Here is a 22814-nt window from a genome sequence, read left to right as displayed (position 1 = left end):
CCCCAAATTGCCGCCCCCCTCCCCCATTGATTTCAATGGGAGGCTCTTTTCCCCTGGCAGCTTTTGGCCGCTTTCAGAAAAAAAAATGCTCTTTCGTCGAGTGGTTCTGCCTCTGACCTCCCATTAAAATCACTGGGAGCCAGAAAATCACATTTTGAAGTGTTTTTTTTTTTGCCCGGTTTTAGCCGAAAAAAACTCTGCAAAAGATGTGAAAAGAAAATACTTTGTTTTAATTCACCCCTTTTTTTTGTAAATTCAGGACTTCCTATTGTGAAAATGTACCATAGAAGGGAAATGTACCGTATTTTTTCAGACTATAAGGCCTTGTTCACCCAGTGCAGATTTTGCATGTATGTTTTAAGTCAAAACCAGGTACGGAACCCAAATAGAATAAATATATAAAGGAAGGCCTTGTAGGTCTGCTCTGCTGGTTTCGGCTAGAAAAATGCATGCAAAATCTGCAGCAAATCTGCACTGTGTGAACAAAGCCTTAGGTATACGTAGGGAGTCCTCAGACGGAAGGTTAAAAAGTATCCCACTGTATAGATATTCTGTGGAATATGTCGCCCAAACCACTTGGCAGAGTGCTGCCTGAAGCGCTGTGCCCGGGGATGCTACTATACATATATGTACAGTGAAGTCAGTAGATATAATGCCGTAGTCCCCGGCCGGAGCTTCACAAGCGCTCTAGCCGGGGCCCTTGACACCACTGTCCATACAGTGAAGGAAATAAGTATTTGATCCCTTGCTGATTTTGTAAGTTTGCCCACTGTCAAAGACATGAACAGTCTAGAATTTTTAGGCTAGGTTAATTTTACCAGTGAGAGATAGATTATATTTATAAAAAAAACAAAAAAATCACATAGTCAAAATGATAAATATTTATTTGCATTGTGCACAGAGAAATAAGTATTTGATCCCTTTGGCAAACAAGACTTAATACTTGGTGGCAAAACCCTTGTTGGCAAGCACAGCAGTCAGACGTTTTTTGTAGTTGATGATGAGGTTTGCACACATGTTAGATGGAATTTTGGCCCACTCCTCTTTGCAGATCATCTGTAAATCATTAAGATTTCAAGGCTGTCGCTTGGCAACTCGGATCTTCAGCTCCCTCCATAAGTTTTCGATGGGATTAAGGTCTGGAGACTGGCTAGGCCACTCCATGACCTTAATGTGCTTCTTTTTGAGCCACTCCTTTGTTGCCTTGGCTGTATGTTTCGGGTCATTGTCGTGCTGGAAGACCCAGCCATGAGCCATTTTTAATGTCCTGGTGGAGGGAAGGAGGTTGTCACTCAGGATTTGACGATACATGGCTCCATCCATTCTCCCATTGATGCGGTGAAGTAGTCCTGTGCCCTTAGCAGAGAAACACCCCCAAAACATAATGTTTCCACCTCCATGCTTGACAGTGGGGATGGTGTTCTTTGGGTCATAGGCAGCATTTCTCTTCCTCCAAACACGGCGAGTTGAGTTAATGCCAAAGAGCTAAATTTTAGTCTCATCTGACCACAGCACCTTCTCCCAATCACTCTCAAAATCATCCAGATGTTCATTTGCAAACTTCAGACGTGCCTGTACATGTGCCTTCTTGAGCAGGGGGACCTTGCGGGCACTGCAGGATTTTAATCCATTACTGTGTTACCAATGGTTTTCATGGTGACTGTGGTCCCAGCTGCCTTGAGATCATTAACAAGTTTCCCCCGTGTAGTTTTCGGCTGAGCTCTCACCTTCCTCAGGATCAAGGATACCCCACGAGGTGAGATTTTGCATGGAGCCCCAGATCGATGTCGATTGACAGTCATTTTGTATGTCTTCCATTTTCTTACTATTGCACCAACAGTTGTCTCCTTCTCACCCAGCGTCTTACTTATGGTTTTGTAGCCCATTCCAGCCTTGTGCAGGTCTATGATCTTGTCCCTGACATCCTTAGAAAGCTCTTTGGTCTTGCCCATGTTGTAGAGGTTAGAGTCAGACTGATTCATTAAGTCTGTGGACAGGAGTCTTTTATACAGGTGACCATTTAAGACAGCTGTCTTTAATGCAGGCACCAAGTTGATTTGGAGCGTGTAACTGGTCTGGAGGAGGCTGAACTCTTAATGGTTGGTAGGGGATCAAATACTTATTTCTCTGTGCACAATGCAAATAAATATATATAATTATGACAATGTGATTTTCTGTTTTTTTTAATTTTTATATAATCTATCTCTCACTGGTAAAATTAACCTAGCCTAAAAACTCTAGACTGTTCATGTCTTTGACAGTGGGCAAACTTACAAAATCAGCAAGGGATCAAATACTTATTTCCTTCACTGTATATAATAAACAAATTGGCTGGCCAAATAGTACACCTTCAGATTGAGTGCTACATGTCCCCCTTCCACAATTGGATATATCATTTTACTGTATGTTACTCTTGGCCTCTTTTCCCTCCAGATTATATGTACCATCCACTGTCTGAAAACAGGATTCCTTTACCCAAAATGGTGCGTTTACAAGGAAGTATAAAACTTGTGGCAGAAAGAACATTTTATAGCGAACGCCACATGGCCCAAAAATTATAATAGAAGCTAATTCCAAATTCTACCCTTTTCACTGACCGTTTGGATAAGTGAAGCCTGATTCAAGTTTTCGTTGCCCAATGTATTTTTGAAATTGTAAAAACTAAACACTTAACCCATCCTGTACCGGCCATTTTGGGTTTTCAAGATCAAGCTATTTTTTTTTTTTTTCATCATCGCATTTAAGTTCTAACACTGATTTTTTCATCCTTGTAGCTTGTTTCTTTCAGGACAAGTTGTAGTCTTTATTAACACCATTTTGGTATACATATAACTAACATTTTTTGATTTATTTGAGAGGGGGAATGGAAAAAAAAAAACAGGAATTCTGTCACTGTTTTTTTTTTAGATTTTTTTTTCTACAGTGTTTACCATGTGGTAACATGTTAACTTTATTCTACGGGTAAGTACGGATGCGGTGATACCAAATTTGTATTGTTTTTATTTTATTACTTTTGCACCATTAAAGCAATGGCCGCAGTGCCATAACTTTTTTTTCGGTTGACGTAGCCGTAATTTTTTTTATTTACGCCATGCACTGTGTGGTATAAATATTATGTTAACTATATTCTAGGGGTCGTTACAATTGCAGCAGTGTATTTTTTTATTGTTTACTATTTTCAAACAAAATATTTTTTTTAGAACGAACAAGTAAACTTCATTAAAGTTAGCTTTATTTTTTGTGTTAAGGACTACACTTAAATTGGCTCTGTCGCCATATTATAAGTGGGCTATCTTCTACAAAAGGAGATGGGCGCTATAATGTAGGTGACAGTAGTGCTTTTTATTTAGAAAAATTGTCTATTTTAAACCACTTTATGAGCGATTTTTAGCTTTATGCTTAAATGCCCAAGTGGGCGTGTTTTTACTTTAGACCAAGTGGGCGTTGTAAAGAGGAGAGTATGACGCTGACCAATCAGCGTCATGCACTTCTCTACATTCATTTACACTGCACTAGGGATATAGTTATATCGCTATGTGCAGCCACATACACAAACACTAACATTACTGCAGTGTCCTGATAATGAATATACATCACTACCAGCCTGGACGTAATGTGTATTCAGAATCCGGACACTTCTGAATCTTTTCTGTGAGATTCCAGCAAGGCAAACGTAATCTCGTTTGAAATGACAGGTTACATCGTAATCACGCGAGATTACGTTTGCCTTGCTGTAAATATCACAGAGACGCTACAGACGTGTCAGGATTCTGAATACACATCACGTCCAGGCTGGTAGTGATGTATATTCATTATCAGGACACTGCAGTAATGTTATAGTGTGTTTATGTAGCTGCACATAGCGATATAACTATATCGCTAGTGCAGTGTAAATGAATGGAGAGAAGTGCATGACGCTGATTGGTCAGCGTCATACACTCCTCTGTACAACGCCCACTTGGTCTAAAGTAAAAGACGCCCACTTGGGCATTAAGAAACTCATTAGCATAAAGCTAAAAATCGCTCATAAAGTGGTTTAAAATAGATATTTTTTCTAAATAAAAAGCATTACTGTCACCTACATTATAGCGCCGATCTCCTTATGTAGGACATAGGGCACTTATAATGTGGTGACAGAGTCTCTTTAAAGCTGCGATTGTTTGATCGCTTGTATAATGCTTTGAAATACATAGTATACCAGAGCATTTTTGCTCTGTATGTCAACGGTGTAGAAACATAGCTATGGCAGACCTAGAGGATTTTGTTAGGAACTCAGTCGCCATGGTAACACATCGGCACCCTGCAATCGTATCATGGGACACTGATGGTCATACAAAGGGGAGCCCCATCCCTCTGTCAACCTTTTTAGATGCCGAGGTCACCCTTCACCTCAATGTCTAATGAGTAAGACTGGACTACAGCTCTTGATAGCGCTGGGATTGCAAGTGCCACTGAGGTGGCCTGTCCATGTTCAGTGCTTCAGACTCTCTGCACCGAATGCGGCCAGGCTTTAGCGTTTAATCAGGAGACCGCTATATCTGTCACTCAGATCAGAGAGCGGAACTTGCGACTGCTGTGCCAGAGACATCAAAACATTTCTTGGTCATGTAATTTGCATGACTGAAATCATAGGTATGGTTAAGCTGCACTACCCACCATGTATATAGCGCTGTCTGCAGTTTTGAGGACTCAAATCTGCTGACCAGTTCCCTTTAATGTTAACACCAGAGTATCGGGCAAAAATAAACAAATGTTTACCCTTGATAGTGATTTGGAGTAATCTAAAAAAAAATTAACATCGGCGTAAAGGATAATTTTCCCTTCTCTATCACCCACATTGAACCCCTCCATATTCTGTTTTGTGGTGGTTCCACAGTGACAGAGAAGATAAGGGGGGACAGGGGACACTCGTGTCTTGTTCCTCATTCCACACTAAAAAATTCTGACATGTCATTTTAGAATTTCTTGTCTGGAGGCATGCAATGGCGGATTTGCCTTATTGCTCAAGCCCTGCGATTGTACCTGCATAGCTTCATAAACCCTTCTTATATTCTGTGTAGTTTATTTAGGTCGAATAAACCGTCTGATCGGAATGAATAATGGTTGAAATGACCCCAGCCAGACCGGTTGCCAACACCCGAACAAGTAGTTTAATGTCTGTGCTTATTATTGAAATCAGACAATATGCAGAGGATTTGAGGATTCTGATTCGGTTTCATTAATGCGGTTTCCTTTATTGATGGAGAAAGGGATCCCTATTGAACTATAATGTTAGAAACTAATAATAACAGTTCCAGTACATTCTCCTTCTATTAAACTCCTTCAAAGTCCATAACAAAGTTACGGTGGTTAAACTCCTCAAATATATCAAACCAAAAAATGACCTTTCAATGACCATACAGGGAGAAACATTCTCCTTGTATGGCTTATAAATTTCAAAAGTAATCCCATCCTTACCCGGTGCCTTCTCATTTGCTGTCCCTTTTAATGTAGCTCCCAGACTGATTAGGGTTCTTCAGTTTTTCCCTATTCCACAGAGATGGAAAGGGGAGTGTGACCCCTTTAAATATTGAATAATACCAGGGTCGTCCTCCACAAGACAGGTTATAAATAAATAAATTTACAGTTTTTCCCTATTCCACAGAGATGGAAAGGGGAGTGTGACCCCTTTAAATATTGAATAATACCAGGGTCGTCCTCCACAAGACAGGTTATAAATAAATAAATTTATTTATGATAATTTACAAAAGCCTGAAAAAATTAATTTTGGGTAATTTACCGGTGCTCCAGCCTTTGCCCTCACGTATCTGATGCTCTTCAACAAGCAAACACTTGTTCATTGGCTGATCGCATCTTTTATGCAAAGCAAAAAGTGGTCGCAAGTCGGCAGCACATCTCCTTGTTCAAACAGGGAGATGTGCTGCCGAAATGATGCAAATGCATGGGGACAAAGATCGTAGTCAACGATTGATCCTTGTGACAACGTGCTGTATCGTCGATCAGCGCTCGTTTTTACGGCCAGTATCAGAACGTTTAAATAAGCTTTAAAAATATTACATTTCTTTTTCCTGTAGTTACAAACTACATATTTTATATTTTCCTGTATATTTTCCCATGTATCTCTTTCTGTATATTTCTTACAGTATTACTGCATTTAAATACATTATTTTGTACAAGCATCGTATTCCTCCTATTATATAGTGATCAAGAATGTTTAACAAACCACTCAATAGCAATCAATTTAATATTGGAGACATTTAACAAAAATAAAGATGTTTGCACTTTAAAAATAATTCACCACATACTAAAAATGTATAAGTTATGATTAATAAAAATAGTCTTTGAAGACTATTAGTTGCTGCAAAACTATTATGACAAAAAATAAAAATTACTTGACTAACACATATTTGCACTTACATCAAAATAAGGTCCGGCTTGATCCAAGATGAGTTGGGTTGAGTCAGGCTTATTTTTGCAGTAAGACACATACATCTGAAATTTATCAGCCTACGGAGAAACATCACACGTTGGTTAAACTTACTTTCATTAAAGAATAAAAATATATCTGTATAATGTAAGAGATCTAATAATAGTATTTAAAATATGTTAAACCAGTCACACTTTGTCAAAAAGCTTTTCGTTTAGTGTAAGTAAAAAGATAAAAGGATAGAAACGTAAGCTTTAGCTATTTTGTACTCTATTGGCCACATGTGAATTTGCTATAGTATGAGAGAAGGAATTTTGGTGGCACACTATTGTTAATTTTAGGCCTTATGTCATTACCTATATAGTAAATTTTATTTATATACACACAACCAACTTAACTATTCTACCCTTAAAATTTGTGTTATACCAAAGACAGATGCCATTTCACTACCAGTATAACCGATTAGATGAATATTCAGATGGGGATTCTTTACTGTGAGAGCAGTGAGACTATGGAACTCTCTGCCACATGATGGTTGATCCTTTGAACAAGTTTGAGAAGGGCCTTGATGCCTTTCTTGAAAAATATAATATTACCGGTTTAGGAGTACTAGATTCTGGAGATAGGACATTGATCCAGGGATTTATTCCGATTTCCATATTTGGAATCGGGGAAAGATTTTTCCCCTAATGAGGTGATTGCAATTTGCTATCCTCTGGATAACACGGTAGGATCATAGGTTGAACTTGACGGACCTGTGTCCTTTTTCAACTATGTAACTATGATGCTTGATTCTCTTACATGTAGTTTGGGGGAATTTAATTTAAAAAAGACTGGATTTCTCCATAATATTGAGAATTGTTCATCAACTGTTACTCTAAAACAGCTCACGCTTATGAAAAGGGGTCTACAACCCAAACCTTTAATTCCCAAAACAAACACGATTCCAGTGCACCCCCAACACTGCCTTTCTTTCCTCAATCCAACAAATACATACATATTTGTTACTATGCAAACAGTTTGGATCAAGATCATAAAAATATGACCTGCTTTATTTCCATCCCCCTCCAAAAAAATAAAATGTAATCATTAAGTCTCATGTACCAAAAAATGGTACCAATAAAAACAACATCTCGTCCCGCAACCCAAGTTCACATATGGCTCATGCAACGCAACAATGAAAAAAACAAATTATTTAAAAAAAAATATATATATTTTTTAATTGTGCAGTAAAAGATTAAAAAAAGATACATATTTGGTATTGTCGTCATCATACCGACCCGTAAAAATAAGATAAAACTTTATTTATACTACATGGTGAACAGCATCAATTTAAAACGCTAAATAAAATAGCCCTACAGAAAGAGTTAATAAAAGTTAATCAGTAAGTTTTATGGCCCCAAAATGGTGTCATTGAAAAATTCGTACATACAGCTATATAGATGCAAAAATATAAATGTTATGCCTCTCTGATTATGGCAAAGCAAAAACTAAGGGTTTGTCCATACATAACGGAATTGCTGCTTGTTTTCCGCCCGGAATTGCGGGTAAAGTGGGTGTGATTTTACAAATTTCATCCACGCGCTGCGGAAAAATTCAGTGCGGTGCGTAACTTTAGCATGTCAATCATGGCTGCGAAAAGATTTATTTCCCTGCGTTTTTCTAAAGTACTGCGTAATTTGCTGCGGAAACACTGCAGAATTTCTTACAGGGGGTGGGGTGGAAATGACATCACAGGAAGAAGAAATATCAGCTCTTGGAAAAAAATGCACCAAAAATACGCAGCAAATAATCCACATTTTGTCCGCAGTAAAAAAAACTCATGAAATGGTGGGGATTTTCCGCAGCGGATTGCCTGCTAGTTGATGCGTAAATGCTGCAGAAATTTTCTGCAGCAAATCTGTTTTGTGTGGAACTAAATAATTCCTGCCGGCCAAAATAGGCTTGGCACTTAAGGGGTTAAGAAATGGAGACTACTTCAGCTGATGTCAGGAGTCTCACCAGATATAGATGGTTCTGTGAGATTTCCTGCTTCTAAGCTGGGAAAGTCCCGTGTGTGTGTGGGAGACTGTTAGGCAATGTTCACAAATCGCAATTTGTTGCAGAATTTGCTGTAGATTTCTGAGCCAAAGCCAGATGTGGTTTCAAACGGAATGGGAAATATAAAGGAAGAACTTATACTTCTGGCTTTGGATCAAAAATCTGCATTAAAATCTGACCCCCAAAATCTGTAACAAATTGCAATTTGTGAAAACAGCAGCCGTGTGCAGTATATAAACACTGGGGGGATCTCTGCCGCTCTCTTGCTTCATGCTGGATGTTATATTAGCAGCCATATAAGATTGTTCTCCTGTGTACCATAGAGTAGGATGGGGCTAGAAGTAAATCCTGTCACAGCTTTCTCCTCAGTGACTGCTGTTGGCTCTCTGTGTAAGAAGTAAAACTAATTTTAACCATTCACAAGCAGATATGTCATCCTCCTCCAGCAGATTAACCCTTTACAAGCAAACGTGTCCGCTAGCAGACTAAAGGTAAATTCACACGTTGCAGTGGCCGCATATTGACAAACTAATTTACCAGGTTTGAGATTTGCTTTTGGTGAATTTGAGAAAAATAGAGTAATCGTTTCTCCTATTACATTCTATCGACCAACAAAAGGGCAAAACAGGCAAATTGATTCGCTCACCCCTAATCCTGACAATATCCGAGGCTCTACTTTGCCATTCAAATGTTCTAGAGAATCAGCTCCGCCCCCCCAACGGTTAGTACTTCCCAGGGAACAGGAGAATTTTAGGAGATCTGGATCTCAGTGAGATAACACTTCTAATTTAATCTACTGTCACTTTATTTTATTTTTTTAGAATGATGGGTCCTTTTTAAATGTGTTGATTTCTAACTAATGCTTTATAACCACACGTAGAGTTCTCCAAAGTAGTTTCGTTCAAAAGAGATTTCTATTTAACCCTGCTTTGTTTTTCTTACAACACCCAGGCCCGCACAACACATCACTGTGGCCACTACTTAATATACAGTAAATGATCGATAATGCTGCGATGCCACACATTCAATTTAGTCGGTTTCAATTAAATTTTTTAGATTACTTTATTTTAACACAGTGTAATGTGAAATACCCACTTCACTAGTCTGCAAACTTTAAATATGCCATCAATGTGTAAGCAGAGAAGACGTACCAAGGTATGTTCACACGCGGCAGATTTGTTGCTGAAATTTCTGCGACTTGACAATAGATTTCATACATCTGAATAGAATAGATGTTTTTATGCAGCAAAATGGGAGTGTTACATAAATTTTAGCCAAAAAATCTGCCGCACGTGAAATTACCCAAAGAGAGTTGCTGTGTCTTGAAAAATTATTCTGATGTGATGGTAGCGTTATGCACAGGACGTTGAACCAATCGGATGACACCCCACTTGTGCTCCCTCTCACGACAACCACTCTCATCAAGAGAGAGATTGATTCTTCCTACTCTGGGTCTTCTATTCAGTATGTAGAGTGTAGGTTTTTCTTTTTTGGTTACTGACCCCCAAAAAAATCTGCAGACATGAAACTGGTAACTATTGCCTGTCATTATTAGGGGTCATTTTCCCCTAATACGATATATTACATAAAGAGAAATTATTAAATTGTTTAAATTACCCAAGTGACAAAGCAGTGTCCCACATCTTCTGGCAGCTGTTCATATTTTTCAAGCTCCTTAAGAAATACACTGGAATATAACAAAACATGGTACATTAGTTTTACATTAATTCACAACTCTTTTCGAAAATGTTACCATATAGCTGGCCAAACACATTACATAAATATCAACAAGATAAGGAGATCCTTTCGTTACAAAACTTCAGTGTAAATAAAAAGGCACAAATAATGTAAAATCACATTTCTGATAATAAAAGTGAAAAACTGACAGGCAAGTTAAAGTGTATGTTCACAAATGCCAGAAGTCTAGCAAGCAAAATGGGGGAGCTGGAGGCCTTGATACGGGAAGAAAATATAGATATAGTTGGTGTTGCTGAAACATGGCTGGACTCTTCACATGACTGGGCTGTAAATCTACAGGGTTTTACACTTTTTCGGAAAGACAGGACAAATAGGATAGGTGGTGGTGTATGTCTGTATGTGAGAAATGATATGAAGGTGAGTGTGAAAGAGACAATAGTGGGTGAATACTGTGAGGAGGTTGAAACCTTGTGGGTGGAACTAGAAAGGGAGGTAAACACTGAAAAAATTACTTTTGGTGTAATCTATAGACCCCCCCCCCCCCCAATATAACTGAGGAGATGGAAGGTCAGCTATATAAACAGATGGAGCGGGCTGCACAGGCTGGTACTGTAGTGATAATGGGAGATTTTAATTTCCGGGATATTAATTGGTGTCATGGTTCAGCTTCAACTGCAAAGGGGAGACATTTCCTCAACCTGTTGCAGGAACATTTTATGGGCCAGTTTATGGAAGACCCGACTAGAGGTGAAGCTCTGTTGGATCTGGTCATTTCTAATAATGCAGATCTTGTTGGGAATGTCAATGTTCGTGAAAACCTCGGTAACAGTGATCATAATATAGTTAAATTTTACCTATACTGTAAAAAACAAACGCAGGCTGGGAGGGCAAAAACATTTAATTTTAAGAAAGCCAATTTCCCCAGGATGAGGGCTGCAATTCAGGATATAGACTGGGAAGAACTAATGTCAAATACTGGGACAAATGATAAATGGGAGATTTTCAAATCTACTTTGGGTAATTATAGTGCAAAATTTATTCCTATAGGTAACAAGTATAAACGACTCAAATTAAACCCCACATGGCTTACACCTTCTGTGAAAGGGGCAATACATGACAAAAAAAGGGCATTTAAAAAATACAAATCTGAGGGTACATCTGCAGCCTTTGTAAAATATAAAGAGCTTAATAAAATCTGTAAAAATGTAATAAAATTAGCAAAAATACAAAATGAAAGGCAGGTGGCCAAGGATAGTAAAACAAATCCCCAAAAATTCTTCAAGCATATAAATGCTAAAAAGCCAAGGTCTGAACATGTAGGACCCCTAGATAGTGGTAATGGGGAGTTGATCACAGGGGATCAAGAGAAGGCAGAGTTACTAAATGGGTTCTTTAGCTCTGTATATACAACAGAAGAAAGAGCAGCTGATGTAGCCGGTGCCAGTGCTGTTAATATATCAGTTGATATACTGAATTGGATGAATGTAGATATGGTCCAAGCTAAATTAAATAAAATAAATGTGCACAAGGCCCCGGGACCAGATGGGTTACACCCTAGAATTCTTAAAGAGCTTAGTTCAGTTATTTCTGTCCCCCTTTTCATAATATTTAGAGAATCTCTAGTGACTGGTATAGTGCCAAGGGACTGGCGCAGCGCAAATGTGGTGCCTATTTTCAAAAAGGGCTCTAGGTCTTCCCCGGGAAATTATAGACCAGTAAGCTTAACATCCATCGTGGGGAAAATGTTTGAGGGGCTATTGAGGTACTATATACAGGATTATGTGACAATAAATAGCATTATAAGTGACAGCCAGCACGGTTTTACTAAGGACAGAAGTTGTCAAACTAACCTAATCTGTTTTTATGAAGAGGTAAGCAGAAGCCTAGACAGAGGGGCCGCTGTGGATTTTGTGTTTTTGGACTTTGCAAAGGCATTTGACACTGTCCCCCATAGACGCCTAATGGGTAAATTAAGGACTATAGGTTTAGAAAATATAGTTTGTAATTGGATTGAGAATTGGCTCAAGGACCGTATCCAGAGAGTTGTGGTCAATGATTCCTACTCTGAATGGTCCCCGGTAATAAGTGGTGTACCCCAGGGTTCAGTGCTGGGACCACTATTATTCAACTTATTTATTAATGATATAGAAGATGGGATTAATAGCACTATTTCTATTTTTGCAGATGACACCAAGCTATGTAATATAGTTCAGTCAATGGAAGATGTTCATGAATTGCAGGCAGATTTAAACAAACTAAGTGTTTGGGCGTCCACTTGGCAGATGAAGTTTAATGTAAAGTTATGCATCTGGGTACCAACAACCTGCATGCATCATATGTCCTAGGGGGAGCTACACTGGCGGATTCACTTGTTGAGAAGAATCTGGGTGTACTTGTAAATCATAAACTCAATAACAGCATGCAGTGTCAATCAGCTGCTTCAAAGGCCAGCAGGATATTGTCGTGTATTAAAAGAGGCATGGACTCACGGGACAGGGATGTAATATTGCCACTTTACAAAGCATTAGTGAAGCCTCATCTAGAATATGCAGTTCAGTTCTGGGCTCCAGTTCATAGAAAGGATGCCCTGGAGTTGGAAAAAATACAAAGAAGAGCAACGAAGCTAATTAGGGGCATGGAGAATTTAAGTTATGAGGAAAGATTGAAAGAATTAAACCTATTTAGCCTTGAAAAAAGACGACTAAGGGGGGACATGATTAACTTATATAAATATATTAATGGCACATACAAAAAATATGGTGAAATCCTGTTCCTTGTAAAACCCCCTCAAAAAACAAGGGGGCACTCCCTCCGTCTGGAGAAAAAAAGGTTCAAGCTGCAGAGGCGACAAGCCTTCTTTACCGTGAGAACTGCGAATCTATGGAATAGCCTACCACAGGAGCTGGTCACAGCAGGGACAGTAGATGGCTTTAAAAAAGGGTTAGATAATTTCCTAGAACAAAAGAATATTAGCTCCTATGTGTAGAAATTTTTCCTTCCCTTTTCCCGTCCCTTGGTTGAACTTGATGGACATGTGTCTTTTTTCAGCCGTACTAACTATGTAACTATGTAACCAATTCTGCGGCCCAGAGCCAACATTTTAAAGGATGGGAGGACAAAGATAAATGGGGATTTAGTGCACAGATAGTTATATTTGGGGGGGAGGAATTAATCCGCTGGAGGGGCTGGAAGCACATACCTACAAAAGAATAGCATGTACTAAGCCGACATTACTTCTAATACAGAAAGTGTGGTGGCAATGTAAACAGATACTGGGAATAGGGGTATGTACTAAATATACTCCCGTTTGGCATAATCCAGTTCTGTGGGAATTATATCAACTAGAGGGCATGCAAAAATGGGAGATGAAAGGGGTAACAAGATTGAGTCAATTATATGATGATACTACATAGAAGTCTTTTCAGCAATTAAAAGAACAGTTTCACCTGGAGCACTCTATGTTTTATCAGTACTTGTAGATACGACATGCTATGCAGGCGCAGGTAGGTTCGGTGGATTTGACTATTTATGCACTGGGAATATTGGAATATATGGTTAAGGCGGACACATCTAAAGGGCTGATTTCGATGACTTATAAGAATTTGCTATCAAAACATTTGGGAGAACCTATGGAGCTAGTGAGAGTAAAATGGAAACAGGATATAGGTTCTCTGCCCAAAGAAAGAATGGGAAGAGATCTTAGCGTCATCCCACCATTTATCTGTTAATATGGCACAGAGGAGATCGCAAATTTTCTTGAAACATAGAGCTTACAGGACCCCTTGGGTACTGAAATAGATGGGAATCAGATCTGATGCTAAGTGTACCAGTGGTACGAAGAAAAATGCAGATATTTTTCATATGTTCTGGACATGCGGGGCCTTGAAGAACCTATGGGGGAAGATTTTGGAATTGATGAGAACGGTATAGGATATGGAATTGTCGGCAGACACAAAGGTGCTGTTCCTGGGGTTTGTTGGAGGACTGGAGGGTGGAATGTTTGGCAATTGCTAAAATTCTGTACCAGACTAGAAAGTATATAGCTAAACACTGGTTAGATGCCAAGCCTCCCGTGAATAGGGAAATTGTGGGAATGCTGAACCACACCATTCTGATGGAGTATTACATTTATTTGGAAAGGGGTAATGTAAAGAAATTTGATAAGCAGTGGGGAAGATGGTTGGAATGCTCGGGGTTGGTGTCATCAGAACTGAGCAGAATATGGGCACAAATATAAGTAAGCTCCCTCTTCGCAACAATGAGAGAGGAATGCGGGAGCATAGAAGGGTATCAAGGACAAGTCTGACTAGGAACTTCTCTTCTTTAGGAGATAGTTATAGGGTAGAGACGGCTAAAGGAGATACCTCTAGTCAGGAGAAGGCAAGATGAGGGGAAAGACACGGTAATACGGTCGCATGTCTATACAGAGAATCAATACTGATTTATGGGGCCATATGAAAATATGGATGAGATACTGGCAGGGGGCTGTGCAGGTGTTGAGGGTGTGGGGAAGGGATGGGTTGCAATGTTAGGATATATCTGTAAGATGTTATGATGGAACTGTTGTATACAATGCCGATACAGTTGATGCATGGAAGATAATGTATTGCTGTTCTTGTTCATAAAATGTAACTGATTTAAACAAAATATCAACCAATTCTGCCAATAGTCTAATGTGTATAGGGGCATTCAGGCAATTTTAAGACTGTGGTGTGGGGGCAGCCTGTTAAATTTCACAATGTTGGGAGCAGTTTATTTCCCTCTACCTATTGAAATAAATACAGATATTCGGCGCATGCATGTTCATGGGGCAGTATAGGGAGATTGCAGTCATAACATTGCAAACAGCATTCAGAACATTACACCATAGGCATCTACTATTATTTGGAAAAATTATGTTACTATAATAAATTTCATACAGATTGTCCAGTAACCTTGCAGGTTAAAGGCTATGTACACCTTTGAAAAAAATTATTTTTATTTTTTTAATAAAGCAACGTTTTCAGTGTTTAATCAACTTTCAAATTGACTTTAATTACAGGTTTGTTTGTTTTTTACTCTTTAGATAGCCTTTTTATCCTGTATACACAGAAGTGTATTCTACTGTAAAAGCCGATTCCTTCAGGTCAGCTGCACCGACGGCTCCGTTAAAAGACGGTCCTGCATGTCTTTGACATGCAAAATCCAGCCAATAACACTCACATCTAAGTTCATGAACTTAGATGTGATTGTTATTAGCTGGATCCTACATGTCAGAGACACGTAGGCAGGGCAGGATTAACAATGTAACGTATCGGGAAGATTCCCGGTGGGCCAGGCAGTCAATGGGCCGGCTCCATACCTCCTCTGTACGCAGCACACACTGTGCCACTTGGAATTGCTGATTGGATGAGGGCCTGTCACTCTCCCTAGCTGACAGGCATTCATCCAATTAGTAGGCCCTCTTGAAGCTATGGGAAAATCAATGGGCGGACCTATGACGAGAGGGCGGCCCCGCAAGTTAACGCAGGTAAATTATAGGAGATTGTGAAAGAGCCTCGGCTGCAACGTATTACTAAAAGTAAGAGTAATGTTGTGGGGCAATGTCTGATTATATTTAATGGGCTGGGGCAGGTGAGAAGAAAAGTTTAAAAAAATTGCAATCAATCATAAGGCTGGCTTCACAAGCTGTGGTCAAAATGTGTTTTTTACTGCACAATTTTTCTGTGATTTTCCAAAAATTGCAGGAAAACCACACCTGTTTCCCGTGATTTTTCTGAAAATCACGGCAAAACACATTTTGACAACGGCATGGGAACCCAGCCGCATGAATATACGCGCTCCTGTCTCCTGTTCTATAACTTTGGGTTCACACATCATGGTCAAAATGTGTCTTGACTGCGCCAGGAAAACCCAGCCTCAGGCTGGGTTTTCAAGCTGCAGATTTGGTCGTTTTTTTTTGCTTCGATTAGCGCAATAGCGGCTAAATGCTAGTTTTTTTTGTGATTTTGCAAAAAAAAATGCTGCATTTTGCCATAATTTCACAGTAGTCGTGGCCAAAAAAAAAAGCCTAAACTGAAAAGAGAAGTCCCTCCCTTCTAATTAATGACTATGATCTGTAACCAGTTTCTCATCAAAGGAGTGGGGGGTTACCCTTGGGCACAGATCAGAAGCAGTTAGGCTGGAAAATACAGCCAGTAAGATGACATGTCCTGAGTTTTTGCAGCCCCCACGTGGACCGGTGCACATTACGGTCATGTGCATGGGGCCATATAACTCAATTAGTCCGTGTGCTATCCACAAATTTGCAGATAGCACATGGATAAAAAAAACGATGGTCACGTGCATTAGGCCTTAGGTTCGGTTACCACAGTGCAGATTTGCATGCGTTTTTTGTTTTTTTTAACCAAAACCAGAATTGGATCAAAGGAGAGTAGACCTATAATGCCTTTCTTTATAATTTCATCTGTTTAGGTTCCGATCCTGGTTTTGGCTAAAAAAAAACGCATGCAAAATCTGCACTGTGGGAACATAATCTTAGGGTAGGCCCACACGCAGTGGATTTTCACCCCTGCTACATTGAAAGGGATGAAAGCCGCTGTGAAAATCAGCAACAGAAATTGATATGCTATAGATTTTAATACCAGGTAGATTTCTTGAAAAATCTCTCCCAATTGCCTACTACTGTAAACTGCTGCAGATTTTACCTGAGCAAATCCACAGTTTTTTAATTTGTTTCTTTTGTTTTTGATTGGCGGTTTATAGTATTACTGAAATCAATATGTGGATTCCTCAAAAACAGAAGTATCACAGAGTGGGAACTCATCATAAAACATAACCTTTATTCATTATTCAAATTAAAATACTCTGGGTAATTATTTTGAATACAAATACCCCTGACACAACCAGGGTTGAATCAAATAAGCAATCCACAATAATCACCTGGAGTATCCAGAAAATGATATCTAGATGGCGTGGTACCATTCGCCACCTATGGACAAACTCCAGGGGTTAAAAAATTATTTCACATACAATTAGTGTAATTTCTAAGCACCAAATATTGCATAAAATGACCACAACACTTACACTTCATAACCGTCCCAATGCGTTTCCCCAACCTAGTTGGTTCATCAGGGGACAATCTTAAACAAATTGTGTGTAATTGGAGACCTATAAAGAGATATAAGGTGCCCACCAAAAGTTCCGGAACACACTCAACTTTTGAACGGCTCGAGGTAGAGGGTTGAAATTTGGTGGGATTTAATGGGGTCATAAAATCTACCAGTTAACGCCCAAAAAAAACACCCCCACCCCCTTGGGGGCGGTGGGGTTGGCGGGGAAGCAAAATCCCCGGGGGGTCGAGTGAGGGGCTCATTTGAAAGCTCTTTCCAAAACGAAAACAATGCCGCAATCGATTTTGAGATAGGATTTTTTTCGCAAAGATATTTAACTTTAAAGTTATTATCTTCATTATCAGCTACTGCCGTTGTTAGCAGTACCCAAAATGTACCAAGCGGGTAAAATCCTAAACGTGTGTGGTGTATGTGTGTGGCGCGTGTGCGTGTGTGAGCTTGGTAATGTCACATCAAGGTGACATTAAATTACGGCGCATTACAATCGGCCTCGCGATACAAAATGGACCTGGTCTACGATTGTAACATGATTTCATGTGTACACATTTCGGTAGTCGCTTGTGAATTTCAGAGAGCGCTAATTCGGAGAATAATTATTATTTTTGTACATTTCTATGGTCATATCACAAAATGCATTTGACCGAAACGGAAAGGATCACTTTATTGCTGATGATAGGGTATGGCAAAGAAAAAATAAGATCCTATTGAGAAGTAGCGGCTTTATTCAATGCCGCTTATCCTATCCGTGAGCCAATTTCATTGTCAACCATTAAAAGAACTGTTCATCGTTTTGAAATAACCGGTTCAATTAAAAACGCACCAAGATTCGGAAGACCCAAACATGCTAGAAATGATAAAAAAGCTTTCGATGTTCTGCTCACTGTACATGATAATCCTCATACATCTGTCTCCAGTGGAGCACAACAAGCGACTATCGAAATGTGTACATGTGAAATCATGTTACAATCGTAGATAAGGTCCATTTTGTATTGCCGAGGCCGATTGTAATAATATGTAACTTAAAGTCACCTTGATGTGACATTCCTAAGCTCCCACGCACACGCGCCCACACACATTTAGGATTTTACCCGCACAGTGCATTTTGGCTAATGCTAACACCGGCGACAGCTGATAATGAAGATGGTTAGACAAGGTTAGAAATAATGATTTTTATTTGAAATAATAATTTTCTCCTTCAAACTTTGCTTTCGTCAAAGAATGCTCCATTTGCAGCAATTACAGCATTGCAGACCTTTGGCCTTCTAGCTGTTAATTTTCTGAGGTAATCGGGAGAAATTTCACCCCATGCTTCCAGAAGCCCCTCCCACAATTTGGATTGGCTTGATGGGCACTTCTTGCGTACCATACGGTCAAGCTGCTCCCACAACAGCTCTATGGGGTTGAGATCTGGTGACTGCGCTGGCCACTCCATTACGGATAGAATACCAGCTGCCTGCTTCTTCCCTAAATAGTTCTTGCATAATTTGGAGGTGTGCTTTGGGTCATTGTCCTGTTGTTGGATGAAATTGGCTCCAAACAAGCGCTGTCCACAGGGTATGGCATGGCGTTTCAAAATGGAGTGATAGCCTTCCTTATTCAAAATCCCTTTTACCTTGTACAAATCTCCCATTTTACCAGCACCAAAGCAACCCCAGACCATCACATTACCTCCACCATGCTTGACAGATGGCGTCAGGCACTCTTCCAGCATCTTTTCAGTTGTTCTGCGTCTCACAAATGTTCTTCTGTGTGATCCAAACACCTCAAACTTCGATTCGTCTGTCCATAACACTTTTTTCCAATCTTCCTCTGTCCAATGTCTGTGTGCTTTTGCCCATATTAATCTTTTCCTTTTATTAGCCAGTCTCAGATATGGCTTTTTCTTTGCCACTCTGCCCTGAAGGCCAGCATCCTAGAGTCGCCTCTTCACTGTAGACGTTGACACTGGCGTTTTGCGGGTACTATTTAATGAAGCTGCCAGTTGAGGACCTGTGAGGCGTCTATTTCTCAAACTAGAGACTCTAATGTACTTGTCTTGTTCCTCAGTTGTGCAGCGGGGCCTCCCACTTCTCTTTCTACTCTGGTTAGAGCCTGTGTGTGCTGTCCTCTGAAAGGGAGTAGTACACACTGTTGTAGGAAATCTTCAGTTTCTTGGCAATTTCTCGCATGGAATAGCCTTCATTTCTAAGAACAAGAATAGACTGTCGAGTTTCACATGAAAGCTCTGTTTTTCTAGCCATTTTGAGAGTTTAATCGAACCCACAAATGTAATGCTCCAGATTCTCAACTAGCTCAAAGGAAGGTCAGTTTTATAGCTCCTCTAAACAGAAAAACTGTTTACAGCGGTGCTAACATAATTGCACAAGGGTTTTCCAAGTGTTTTCTAATCATCCATTAGCCTTCTAACAAAGTTAGCAAACACAATGTACCATTAGAACACTGGAGTGATGGTTGATTGAATCGCCTCTATACACCTATGTAGATATTGCATTAAAAACCAGACGTTTGCAGCTAGAATAGTCATTTAGCACATTAACAGCGTATAGAGTGTATTTCTGATTAATTAAATGTTATCCTCATTGAAAAAAACCTGTGCTTTTCTTTCAAAATTAAGGAAATTTCTAAGTGACCCTAAACTTTTGAACGGTAGTATATATATATATATATATATATATATATATATATATATATATATACACACATATATTAGGGATGTTACGATACCAGAATTTGGACTTCGATACCGATACTTCGTTTAGTATTGCGATTTCGATACCAATTTCGATACTTTGCCGACAGTAATGAAAAAAAAATGTCTTCCGTTTTTTGATGTGAGGCGCGAGGTGTGATGATGAATTTTGAATGTGCCTCACATTAATAGTAATTAATCCCATCATGTGTCTCAGTCATAATGCGTTAATGTGTGAGGTACATGATGGGGTTAATTACTATTAATGTGAAGAACATGGAGGTTAAATTCATCGCACCTCGCGCCTCACATTAATAAGTGAAAGAAGGCAGTGTTTATTTTATTTTTTTACAGCGTACACATCATAAATGATGCAAAAAAATTGTTGTGCAGGTTATTACGGCCGCGCCAATACTGAATGTGTGAATATTTTATGTAATGAGACTTATTTTAATGTTTATTGTAAAAAAGGTGTATGTGTATATTTTTTTTTAATTTAACATTACTTTGTTTTTACATTATTTTTAAACTTTAATGGACTGACATATATCAGATATGTGCCAGTACATTAGCCTGTGGACGGATAATACACAGACAGTTGTTAGGACATACCCAAGTATGCCATAACAACAAGAATTATGGTAAGACAGTCCTGGGGTCCGTCAATAGACCCTGAGCGGTCTGCCCATATATGGTATGGCCCTCGATCGCGTCACAGGAATTCCCTGTGACGCGATCCATGGGCATCACCCTTCTCATTTTCTCCTGAACGCTGCAGTCCGCTTTGATGGCAGCATTCAGGGGAATAGCGGTGGAGATGAGAGGTTTCTCTGATCTCCGCCGTTATAGAGCGGGGCTGCGGCTGTGTAATACAGTCATTGCCCCGCTCCTGACAGGAAGTGCGCGCACGGTCAGCATAAGGTGATGCGGCCGGCGCTGCACTAACGAGCGGCGGTTCAGGCACTGAAGACAGAACATGGGGGTGTTTTGTAGAGCGCCCGCCATGTTCTGTCTTCAGTGCCGCTGCTCATTAGTGCACCGCCGGCTGCATCTCATCATCCTGACAGCGCGCACTTGTTATCAGAACTCAGGAGCGGGGCAATGGCTGAATTACACAGCCGCAGCCCCGCTCTCATACATTCATGTATTACTATACTGATCTGTGAGGCCGCAGCCCCACTCTCATACATTCATGTATTACTATACTTAGCTGTGCGGCTGCGCAGCTAAGTATCGAAATACAGGAAATAGCGGTATCGAACCGTTTGGGGAAGAACAGTATCGAAACCGTATCGAAGTTTTGATGCATCGTGCATCCCTAATATATATATATATATATATATATATATATATATATATATATATGAAAATGTGTATCAGTGTGTTTTGGGCAACTTTCTAAATGCTTTCTATAAAAAAATATTTTAACTTTTTGAGGTACAGCTGCTTTTGTATCCTGTATACAGAACAGCTGTATCCTGCGCTGAAACTTTCATCCGTTAGGTCAGCGGGTCCTGCATGTCTCTAACAAGCAGAATCGAGCTATTACCGATCACATCTAAGTTCATAACTTTTCATGGTGGCACAAGCTGGGCACCACATATTGGACACCGAAATGGCATAGTATGGAAAAATTTTCATTTTCACTTTGCAACATCCGCTGCACACTAATTTCCGGAAAACACCTGTGGGGTTAAAATGCTGACAACACCCTTATGTGAATGCCTTGAGGGGTGTAGTTTCCAAAATGGGGTCACTTCTGAGGGTTTCCACTGTTTTGGTCCCACAGGGGCTTGGCAAATGCGACATGGCACCCAGAAACCAATCCAGCAAAATCTGCACTCCAAAGGCCAAATGGCGCTCCTGCCCTTCTGAGCCCTGCCGTGTGCCCAAACAGAAGTTTATAACCACATATGGGGGTATTTCCGTACTCTGGAGAAGTTGCTTTACAAATGTTGGGGTTCTTTTTCTCCTTTATTTGTTGAGATAATGAAAAATTCTGAACTAAAGCTACGTCTTTTTGGGGGAAAAATTTTTTCATTTTTCATTTTCTCTGCACAATTCTAATAGTCTATGAAACAACTGTGGGGTCAAAATCCTCACTACAGCCCTAGATTCTTCACCCACCCATTTGGTGGACTCTAGCTCTTGCCCCTTCTCCGTGTTCCTCAAGTTGCATTTGTACCAAATCAGCAACTTTTTGGGGGTATATAGCCTTAAATAAACCTTATTATTGCTTAAAGAGGCTCTGTCACCACATTATAAGTGCCCTATCTCCTACATAAATCTAAAATCGCTAATAAAGTGGTGAAAATAGATCGTTTAATTAAATAAAAAGCACTGCTGTCACCTACATTATAGTGCCGATCTCCTTATGTAGGAGATAGGGCACTTATAATGTGGTGACAGAGCCTCTTTAATAGTTACTCTATGGCCATACTACCTTAATTTCATTACCCCCCCCCCTCCAATAGCTCCCCGTATTGTTATTTTATGCTGTTACAGGCTCGGAGTATAATAATTTTAGACAAGTCTCCGCACTGTGTGCAGGCACACACAAGGTAAACTTCACAGCCCGGCCATTGGAGGTGTGGTGTTCATGAGGCCAGTGAGTGTTGCTATGACGCTCATTAACACTCCCTCACTCATTTATGAGCACTTGCCCTCTAGTAATATGGCCGCAGTGGATTTTTCCACTCTTCTGTGAGCATCAACACAGCAATGTCCCATTGATTTCTCCCCTGCACAGGTGAATTAGCACTGTAACGATGTTGGGCGAGCTCCCATTGTAAACACTTACTACCATGCTGGATCATATGTGAGTCCTCCTCATCTGTATATTCACTAA

General features: G+C 39.8%; 1 protein-coding gene across 3 annotated transcripts in view; it reads right to left on the bottom strand.

Moving 5' to 3' along the window:
• The window catches only part of TRIO (trio Rho guanine nucleotide exchange factor), a 539453-nt gene that overhangs the window by 137621 nt on the left and 379018 nt on the right, over positions 1–22814 (bottom strand). For all 3 annotated transcript variants that reach the window (XM_075826894.1, XM_075826893.1, XM_075826892.1), the window contains 2 exons: positions 10085–10154; positions 6418–6507 (listed from right to left, as the gene is read on the bottom strand). In XM_075826894.1, the coding sequence (XP_075683009.1) occupies positions 6418–6507; positions 10085–10154 (160 nt within the window). The remainder of the gene's footprint in view (positions 1–6417; positions 6508–10084; positions 10155–22814) is intronic.

The sequence above is a fragment of the Rhinoderma darwinii genome, chromosome 5 (assembly GCF_050947455.1).
Source record: "Rhinoderma darwinii isolate aRhiDar2 chromosome 5, aRhiDar2.hap1, whole genome shotgun sequence".
Taxonomy (NCBI): Eukaryota; Metazoa; Chordata; class Amphibia; order Anura; family Rhinodermatidae; genus Rhinoderma; species Rhinoderma darwinii.
Note: the sequence above shows the minus strand (reverse complement) of the source record. Positions and strands in the feature narration are given on the sequence as shown.